Source organism: Gadus macrocephalus, chromosome 3 (assembly GCF_031168955.1).
Source record: "Gadus macrocephalus chromosome 3, ASM3116895v1".
NCBI lineage: Eukaryota > Metazoa > Chordata > Actinopteri > Gadiformes > Gadidae > Gadus > Gadus macrocephalus.
In genome coordinates this window covers 17,969,324-17,979,688 of record NC_082384.1, presented here as the reverse complement: position 1 = coordinate 17,979,688, position 10,365 = coordinate 17,969,324, and the positions used below count along the sequence as shown (strand labels likewise).

The window sequence follows — 10,365 nt, the reverse complement described above, 5'->3', positions numbered from 1 at the left end:
AGTTTATGCTGGTGTTTGGAAGTTTTCACAAAAAATAACAGGAGAAATGTCAGCATTAATTTTATTGAGCAAAAGATGCAATAGAGGAAATTACAAATATATATTCTTCTGGAAAATGCTTTAAAGAGAACACCTGTTTGATTCACAACAAAGTCCTCATCTGCTTTCTACCAAAAGTCATACAACTGGTACAAAATAGAGTTAAGATGACATACCTTTTCCAGAAACTACTTTCACAAAATATTTACTTGTTTCATTTAATCGTCATTGAAGAGTTAGCAGCTGAGGAGGAAAAGGTTCAGGATGGTCTTTTGTCCCAATAGACAGTCATTTGGTTTTTCATCTTGTACACGTCGTACAAATCAAAAAGGTACTCATGATTGGTCTCGAATGCATACATGCCCAGTATGCATGATGTATTAAACATTAATTATTTTAAAAGGCATTTAGGTATCTCGGGGTACACCGATTTCTTGTGCAGTCGTCCACCTTGCTGTAGTTGTACTTTGTGCATGTATGTGTGCGTTTGTGCACGATTTTGGTCCATTTCCTGTTTAACAGTGAGATTGTAAAAGGCAGGAACAGAGGCAGGGCTTGGGTTTGGAGTCCCAGAACAGGGGAGCATTAACAATATACACCAATCAAGGCACAGTGGAACTAATCAAAAGGCTGGTCCTTCAAAAGTGTTAAATAATTTATGTATATAATTCATTATCCAGTCAAATCTCTTCATAGAAACGTTATAGAAAATCGGAAAACCGTGAGAGCACGTGATTGTGAATTCTGTACAGTCAAATCATGATTTTCCTCTGCCAAATGCTATTGACTATAACCAAGATAATTAAGTTGAAAAATGAATATAATGATGCCAGGAAAATAAGATGGCAGTTTAACCGCATGAAATGAATGGAGCATATATGTGCTGAAATAGACCTGGTCTGGCTACCGCTAAGAGGCACATCTAGAAACTACAGGCTTCCCTAGGCATCGCTCTCCCCATACAAAGTGCATTTCCCATGATTTGAAAGAATTGCAGAACTGACAAGTGAAGCAAAAGTATTCAGAATAATATAAGCAGTCCAACAACCTTAAGCATTTACATTTTTTGTTGCCCTCGAGAAGGGTTTACAGCCTAGATAGACAGAAAAATAAACAGGGAGTGATAAACAAAAGCAAAAACTAGGAGGTGTCCCTGTTTTGTGGAGATTTGGGGGAACCGTCCATTCCCCGTCAAAGAACTACGATTTGAGCCGTAATGGCCGCCACGTCGGAGTGACTAGTTCCCTTCGAGCCAAGATGGAGTGTCGCCGCCTGGCAGTTTCAGCTTAATGTGGAACTGCTTGAGTGTCTGTTCCAGCTGCTGCTGGTTCCCCGCGTAGTACGCAGCGATGGCGTTGTGGAACAGCATGAGCTGGTTGTGCAATACCTTCACCTGTTGAGGAAAAAAAAAAGACAATGATCAGAGAACATGCCCAACAATATAAAGGAAAAAGAAGAATCACCTGAAACCTAATCCCCCAGACATCCAGTAAAGGGACACGGTGTAGCGTTGGCCCAAAGCCTTTACCTTGTTCTCCTCCAGAAACCTAAGCTTGATGGAGACGTCGTTGCGCATTCTCTCGTACTTCTCGCGGTAGGCCTTGAAGTGCTGCTGGGAGAGCTCTATCTTGGGCATGGTGGAGGCGTCGCGAGGGCCCAGGTTCAGCTCCTCCAGGTCCGTGCGGTAGGCGTCGTACTCGATCCTAGGAGCGAGGAACCAGTTCAGGCAAAGGATAGAGACCCAAAAATATGCATGCGTCCCTAACAATTACAAATGCATAGTATTTTACGACCTGAATTCATTTAACATTTAGGGATTTATTTAGTTTTTAGATGCATGTCATTCGGGAGCGGGGGGGGGGGGGGGGGTAGGCATCTTGCTCAGGAAGACTTTCTGTTTGGAGTCGTACACCCTAGCCAGTAGACACTTAAACAATGCAGCCCCTAAGGAGTGGGAATAGAGCCGGTCAAAACAATAGAGTGAACACGGGTACCTTGTGGCTTCATATTGCTTGATGTTGATCAGGGTGTCCTCGATGGTTTTATCTACAAGCGTGTTGACACTGGCGATGAAGAAGTTGATGGCGCTCAAAAGGGTCTCTGCGTTTTTGGATAAAAGCTTTTGGGTTTCAGCGTTGTAGCCAAACTCCTCCTACAGGTGGCAAAGAGGAATTATATTCCTTCACATCAGTGAATCCAAACAATGAATCCAATTTCAGGGAATGTTTTGATCCAGACAACAATGGCATATGGTTTGAAATATATAAATATCTGAGACATTTCACTCTGAAACATCAGCATCATTCATTAGATTCATTAAGATGAAGCATTTTGAAAAAAATCAAGCCAGTACACCTCTCCAATCGTTACGTTCAACAAAATGAAAATAGACATTTTAATTTTTAATTGTTACGTTTAGCTGGCGTTAGATGGTTAGGCATTACAAAAAAATCATGCATTAGATTAGAACTGGTAAAGTCGGTGTAGTTTAGAGATTACTGTGAAAGTTAAAAAGGTAAGGATCTGAGCAGTGTTTCAGGCATGTCAGCAGGATGTCACTGCCAGCACCTTAAGAGATGGAAGGTCTTAAATATTAACGAGACATAAATTAAACAGTGATTGCGGCTATGTAGCAAGGTAGGGTGAGTCTGTGGAACACACCACATACAAGTGGACAACCCAAAGCACATGAAGCACCGATTTTTGGTTAACATTTGAAGCGCCACCAAAAATAGAAAATAGCTTTGTATTGTTTTAATGGACAGCGAATGTAGCGGGGCTGTAGTTTACACAATCGGTTTGAATAAGACTCAAGCCTATTTGGGATTCAACTATTCTAAAAAGTTAGTTTGGGTCCGTCCCAACACAGCTGTGTGCTTTTGGCAGAAGAAAATAACAATGATTGTAATGTGTGAATGTGTGAATGAGTGCTGAACTGACATGGAGCTCTGGGGACTTGAGGCTAAGGTCGGCGAAGGCGTCCCCCAGCGCCTTCTGGGTGTGCATCATCTGGGCCAGCTGGGTGGAGAGGGTCTGGGCCAGCTTGACCACCTGCTCGTAGCGTCGCTTGTTGTCGCGGAGCACCTCGATCTGGCTCTCCAGCTCCAGGTCCACCGTTTTGGATCCCCGGCCCATCTTCTCAGACAGGATCTGCCGGGTGCACTGTGTTTGGGGAGGGGGGGGGTCAGAACTTGAACCATAACCAGGGTCTGGTAGGAAAAGGGAGGAGCTCCACAAGAGGCTGTGTTTATAGTGAGGGGTTTTGTCATGTAGAGGTAATGGTTAAAAGAGAGATGCAGAGAGATGTGGGACATATATTCCGTCTAGGATTAGAACAATGTTCTCTACAGTAGAATGAGGACAGAGAATGTTCCCACACTTTAATTGAAGAAGGGAGCTACTAAGGGAGCTTTAATGTACAAAGAAGTTGTAATTGAATTTCATTAGTCAAAAAAGAACATCAAAACACAAAATGGGTCAGACCAATAAAATGATTACTTTGTACGTATTGATGCTCCACTTTCGCACTAGGTCCAGTTTCTCCATGGCGGGGTTCTTCAAGTCATCTGCGAGAACCACGGCCCTGCTCGTCTGCTGGCCTGGGTAAAGAAACGTACTTTAGAGCCGTAGACTGAGCTTCTTCTGCACTGGGTTGTAACTAAGGTTGGCGTTTACACGCTACTAACTGTTAAGGGTTGCACCAGGGAAAATAGTTCTGACGTAGGCATAAGTTACAACTTACACGTAGCCCCTAGTGGGTTTAAAGTCCTTTGTAAAATGGCGGTTCATCATGGTGCATCGTTTGGTGGAGGTGGGAACATTTGGGAGGATGAGGAGAAGAGATTTAAACCGACTGCATGGTGTCGGCAACGCATGCTCCGTGACAGATTAAACCCTCTGGAAATTAGCCCATAGTCTCTTTTCTGTTGCTGAGAATGTCCAAAGCACTACAATAGTTGTTTTCACCATTTAATAATAATAATAATAATTCATTATATTTATATAGCGCTTTTCAATGACCCAAAGACGCTTACAGAAGGGGGGGACCTAACTCACCACCACCAGTGTGTAGCACCCACTTGGGTGATGCACGGCAGCCAATCTGCGCCAGAACGCTCACCACACACCAGCTTGAGGTGGAGAGTGAGGGAATTGATAAATCAGCCAATTGTACAGGAGGATTATTAGGAGGCCAGATTGAATGAGCCTGGTTGGGCCAGGAGCACAGGAGCACATTTAAGCACAGGAGGTGAAAACGTAATGTTCTGCCACAATGTTTCAGTTAGTGTGGACTTAACGCCAGAGTAGTCAATATAGTACATAATCACAACAGGCTGCTCGAGAGGACGTCAAGCAGCACATTTGGAAAAAATCATTAACAAACTGTACATTATAGCGGAAAGACATTGATAGAGGAAAATAGCAATTGCAGAAAGAGGTTTTCTCAAAAGGTCAAAGGAAGCAAGCAGAAATACCCGAAGACAGGATTTTCTAGCAAAGCAGCTTTCTTCCAGAGAAAATTTACCCATCCGGTATCACCTCAAGCGGTTTAGGTGAAGCGTCTGGAATTTGGACGAGTTTTGATTGTCAAAGCAGGGAACTACCTCCACAAGTAACAGATCACTTGGGTTAAAAAAAAAAAGCATAGGAGAAAATTGAGGGTTTCACTTTGAATGGGAAACGACCATTAAGGACAAAGAGAGGAGGGATGAAACAAGCTCAGGAAGGACAGATTGATGCACATACGGCGATAGATTTTCTGGCGCATTATCCCTGAGCCTCAAGCCGTGCCTGTGCTTTACCTGTCTCAGGCTGACTAGCACTGGCAGAGCGGGCCAGACGGCCGCCCACTGCCATACTGGGAGCTACTGGTGTTGCTGGGGACGTGGGCAGGCTGGCTGACCCTGGGAGATATTCACAGTGGCGATTCATTAGAAGTAGGTCTGTTTCCAGTGTGAAAAGAGAGGCTATTGAATATCGAGTGATGACATACATCACAGGGTAGAAGTGACTCATCACACTTTCCATAAAAGATCTTCAATCTGGAGTTCATTCATTCATTCCATGGTCTGGTTTTGCCAATTAACCTAAACATTAAACTCTGCCTTTTGAAATGTAAAAATAGGGTAGCAGACGTGTAGTCTTATTGAATGATAAAAGTGGTAAAGCGAGCCAGAGACTCATAGGAAAGCATATATGCATATGCATTTGTGAAGGCACAATAATAAAGAGGAAATCAGGGAACAAAATGGAGGTCAGAAGCAACTCATTAAATCACACTTAAGACTGTCAGCTATACAAATTCAAATTTTAGCCTGACCTATTTATCAAAGACTGCTGCCATATCTGTACGCACACAGAGTATTATCATGTAACAGTGTGTGCAGTCATAGCAGTAAGCGGTATTAGGCGGACAAACATTGTATATTAAGAAAATGGGGAAAATAAATAAACATAAAAAATCTAACGACACAGATTAAAATATAATGCTAACTGGTTTGTACCTCTGTATGGCCCTGATTCAATGATGCCCTCTGTTGTTGAAGCGTAGTTACTGGAGTGTATATGGGCCTCTGCAAGGTTAGGTCCACTGGGAGGACCGGGAGAAGTAGAAGAGTCCTGGAGGGGTAGACCATTGTGGTTCAATAAAGAGATTATACTTTCAAACAGGTTTGAATGCAAATGCACACAGCATGCGTTCCCATGGGGCTTCTTTTGTACGGCAACGCAATTCAGTTTAGACATCCTCCCGTATCAAATCAATTAATATCCCTCTAGTCATGTATTCCTTTATGTAAAAACATAAACACACACATCACATTGTTATGGGTGTGAGGAATTATTCTTGGACCACTTTACGCAAGTTAATATTGACATACTTTTACTTGTGTAAAATATAGGAAAAAATACACTTTGGTTAAATGGGTTCACTAAAGTTTGAAATCGTGATAAAGATGTAGATCTATAGTTTCAACTGGATACCAAATACGTAAGTATTTACATTTGCAACTAAACAACCAGAGCTTTGGAGATGGAGTACAGTACAGTTTCTGTGTGTGGCGGACTTCCTAACACAAAAGCTTGACCCTATTTGGTACCTTTTCAGAGCTCGGGTCCATCTCGCCGTTGCTGGTGATGGGGATCTCTGCAGCGGAACTTCTATGGGAATCCTCAGCCATGGGGGTTTCCTGTCATTAAAACCGGTTCACATAAAAGACCGATAGATATTAGCCCATAGATATTGTAGCCCTTCACCAGCCTAGCCTATGGGGTAGCCTTAGCAACAGCATTCTGCATACATCAACACATTTGGAAAAATACAAGACACACCATTGTAATCACAACCCTACTTCCCAGGTTACTGCTACCCAACCATTAGCAGCAACATTATTCTTCATTTCAGTTTTTGCCTCTTGAATTACTTATAACAGTGTTCAAATTATTTAAGTCTTGTTAAACTGACCTTTCCTATGCCTACTTTTTTTTTTAATGTTCTCACTTATCACAACTTGTTGACACAGCAAACCGCTCACAGTAGAACAGTAAGCATTTTACATAGGCCTATCTTCTACCTCCAAATCCTCCTTTGCAAAATAACAAAGAGTGGTGCTACTATGATAAGCCTCATACAATCCTCTTATGCACTATTCCACCATGTCTTGGAGGATTCCAACAGAGATTTTTATAATATGCAACACATCAGCATACTGCAAGGACTTCCAGGAAGTCCTAAAGATGTGGCAAGTCTTAACAGTAAAACTAAGGTGGACTTTGGTTGAAAGTCAAGCAGTTACACATTTATTTATTATGCCATTGAGATGAATGTACTCAGGCCTTTTGCTGTAGGCGGAGTATCAAGAGAACGGAGATCTCCCACTGGGAGACAAAATCTAGCACTGATAGCAGTATTACAATGCCACCGTAAATTCAATTTGACTGTGGTAGGGACAACACTTGGCCTAGTGTAGTGCTATTGAAAAATACCATCTCAACAAAAATTCCCAACTCGTCTTTCAAATAAGAGGCTTCTCTTCAAAATCAAGACTGAACGAAACCAGTTCATATTGTAACTAGTCACAAAAAGAATAAACTCAGATAAGGAATGCATAGAAAACATAAAATAATTGTATGCACATTGTTAAAGCATGTGACCTCAAAGTTACATTACACTGCCAAGCCCTTTGATAATTTAAAGTGTTGAGATGCGTCAACAAATAAGTGGACAACACAATGTGTTTAAAGAAATTTCAAAAATAATTTTGATTATCATTCAGCCGTGTTGCATTTGGATTTTAGAAGTCAAGATGGACAAAAAAAACATTGCCACAAGCTAGCCATCAAGTTCAAACTAATAATTTGATTTATATTGATTACGTAATTAAATTTTCCATAACATCATCCAAATGTATCAAGAGGAAGCAATTATCTTACAAGTTGAGACGTAGGCCTATATCCATTTATATCATGACCCAACCCAAGACAAGTGCTGTTAACAGATTTCTGTAGACAGTAGTCTGTTCCATTGGGGTCATATAACACAGCATAAATGTTTAAAGGCCATATGACACCCATATCCAAGCAGACAACAGACACGTAGACGGGAAAACTTCTGCGTGCTAACGGCTTAGATAACGACAGGTCGCTCTCCCTGAAGAAAAGCTGGACAAATTCAATCCAGTGGTCAGGAGCTTTCCCACAGGAATACCACATTATGGATTACACTAGCCATGTCAGTGTTTTCGGGCATGTCAAACAAAATAATCAAATATCTCACAGGACTTCGGCCAACGCTGTCCAATAAATGAGTTTACTTTGTTCAGGAATTCGATATTGATGTATTCTTTTTTTTAAGGTTGATCCTATTTGCGTTAGCACGTGTATTTTCTGTGTGAGTAAATATGCACTGGGTTGGATAGCTCCATGTCAGTACTTTCTTTGGTGCCATATTTGAATACTCAAATGCAGTTGCTTAAGAATGTGAAACAGAACACATATCCTGTATTCATTGATAAATAGCACTGTGAAATAAATGTAATTTCCAGGGATTAATTACATGTACTCTCTCAACATTTGAAAACATAGAGACAACAATGAACAAGCTGCAGAGGCGACAATAGTACTCAGACTACTCCATCTGCCAGGAATTATGGTGGCCAGCACAAACACTAGCTTTTATGTGTTTTGCAATTTCCTTGTTCTGCCATTTGGGTTAAAGGTCATTATCACAACCTAATGTGCAATGTTTTAATAATAGGGAAACACAAAATATCAATTATATACAGTACATTGGCACAAAAAGAGCAAGATACCTAGTATGTAGCACAGGGAAGTGCCCCAACACCCAATCACAACATGTTCAGCCACTTCAAGAAACCAGTTTGCAGCCTCATACACTGTCCTGATTAATGTACGACAGAAAACCCCAACAGAGAACCAAAGAGACAATGAAAGCCCCAGCCACCAAAAGCACGCGAGACACAGGCGCAACAAGCATGTGAGCCAAAAGGCAAAACAAATATGCAAGCCAAGGACGAGTTCGTGACTGAAAAGAGGCGGATATCACCTGAGTTTGAGGGCAAGTTTCTCCATTTGCCTCTGGTGTTTCTGAAGTGTTAGTGTGGTGATTTGTAACGTGCTGCTCCTCATCATCTGCACTGCCCTTCGTGATCACAGCCTCTCCACTGTTCTCAACATCTGTGTCACTGCATGAGCCCTTACAGACACTCTGAACATCTGTGTCTAACTGTGGGTTCACCTCCTGAAACCCGCTTTCCACATGATGGGCATCAGTGGGGGAATGGTCTTTGTCAAGGTCTACACTTTCATAATTGTCGTCATTCTCATCATTTCGCAAAGAATGCTCTGTTTTAAGATCCTCCTTATAATCCATTTGCAGGTCCGTGGTTATGGTCTCCGATTCAGCTTCAAGACTAACTTCAGACATACCTGAAAAAAGATATGGATAGACCAAGTACATTTGAGACAGCAGATTATTCTTACTGTCAAATATGTGAACGGAGTAGCCTATTGGTAAATACGGCAAATAAGTGTATGCTGTTGTATTCATTACTATCCATTTGCATTTGGGGCACAGGTAAGGAGCAACATTCTTGATCATTAGCATAGTTATTTTCAAAGGTAAATGTAGTTTATTAAACTCAGATGGGAATTAAGGGTGTCAAAGCAGAAAGTACCGGATATTCAGCCCTCTAAATGTGTAATTTAAATTTGTAACCAACACAATGACTTAACACTAGATTGTTTATTTAACAATGTAACAGTTAGAAGCTAGGGACTACAACTTCCTGTAATGTTTTCTTTAACTGACCTTTGCAGTATCACAGTTTTGAATGGGATGAACCCAATTTAAAAGACACTACGCGGTCGATATTACAAAGCCATATTCACACAGACATATTAAAAGATTCATTGAGGCATATATCTCTGACACGAAGATGCTAAGGCCAGCAATGGCTAGTTAGGCGAGGCACTGTTGCACACCATACAACATGGCTAGCTCACGATTACTGTCAGTGGACCGCATATGTTGTGCGAGGACCTTTCCCTTCAAAAACTACGGTCTAAAAACAAAACCCTTTAGTTCTAAGTTACTAGTCGACAAGCGGCCCCATACTAGTACATCTATGGCGCTGGAAGCTACTGTCAACGTTAGCAACACACACTAAACATACAGTTCACTCGTCGCAAGTTCATCTGCTTGGTAACAATATAGTAAGGGCAGCCCAACAAGGTGGTCTAAATACCCGCATTGTGGTTAAATGTCTGTAAATTAGTAGATATATGGCGGTAATAAACAAGATTGAATTATCAAGCGAGGGGTTTTGTAATGGAGAAAAACTTTATCTTACCTGTCTGCGACCGTGGCTAACTATGTTAGTTAGCTATCGCTTAACAAACGTTTGGTGGCGTTTCTAAACGACGCAACAACTCCTCCCAATCACGAAAAGTGCAAAAATCCACCGTATCTATTTAATGATCTGTGCTTCAGGCTGCGGTTATATCTGCAGTTGGGATCCCGGAAAACCAAATCGAATGGTTCATCTACTGCCATTATCTGCAAAAACTTTGCTGCATGCGATGCGACCCCCCCCTGCTGTTGGTCTCCGCTGTGCTGTCACGTCAGCAGATGTGGGTGACAGTTTATGGGTCACGTATTTATCACAAATATCAACCAGGAGATTAAGACACATTTGACATCGGCGTTGCCTTTATTTCTATTTTCAAGCGTTTATACTGTCTCTCTTATCATTGGTGTCTATAATTCTGTCAGTGATCGTAATAAAACACAATTTCCCAGAAGTACCA

General features: G+C 41.6%; 1 protein-coding gene across 3 annotated transcripts; it reads right to left on the bottom strand.

Annotated features, from left to right (window-relative positions):
* Positions 1 to 44: 44 nt before the first annotated feature.
* arfip1 (ADP-ribosylation factor interacting protein 1 (arfaptin 1)) lies at positions 45 to 10,179 on the bottom strand. Of its 3 annotated transcripts, XM_060047742.1 has the most exons (10): positions 9,909 to 10,179; positions 8,603 to 8,985; positions 6,138 to 6,227; positions 5,544 to 5,658; positions 4,842 to 4,943; positions 3,538 to 3,638; positions 2,980 to 3,201; positions 2,034 to 2,191; positions 1,568 to 1,742; positions 45 to 1,432 (listed from the first exon to the last, which is right to left on the bottom strand). In XM_060047742.1, the coding sequence occupies exons 2-10, from the start codon at positions 8,981 to 8,983 to the stop codon at positions 1,277 to 1,279; spliced, it is 1,500 nt and encodes a 499-aa protein (XP_059903725.1). In that variant the 5' UTR covers positions 8,984 to 8,985; positions 9,909 to 10,179; the 3' UTR covers positions 45 to 1,276. The 3 variants fall into 3 exon arrangements, with proteins under 3 accessions (XP_059903725.1, XP_059903726.1, XP_059903727.1); XM_060047743.1 differs by lacking the exon at positions 4,842 to 4,943; XM_060047744.1 differs by lacking the exon at positions 8,603 to 8,985.
* Between the last annotated feature and the right edge of the window lie 186 nt (positions 10,180 to 10,365).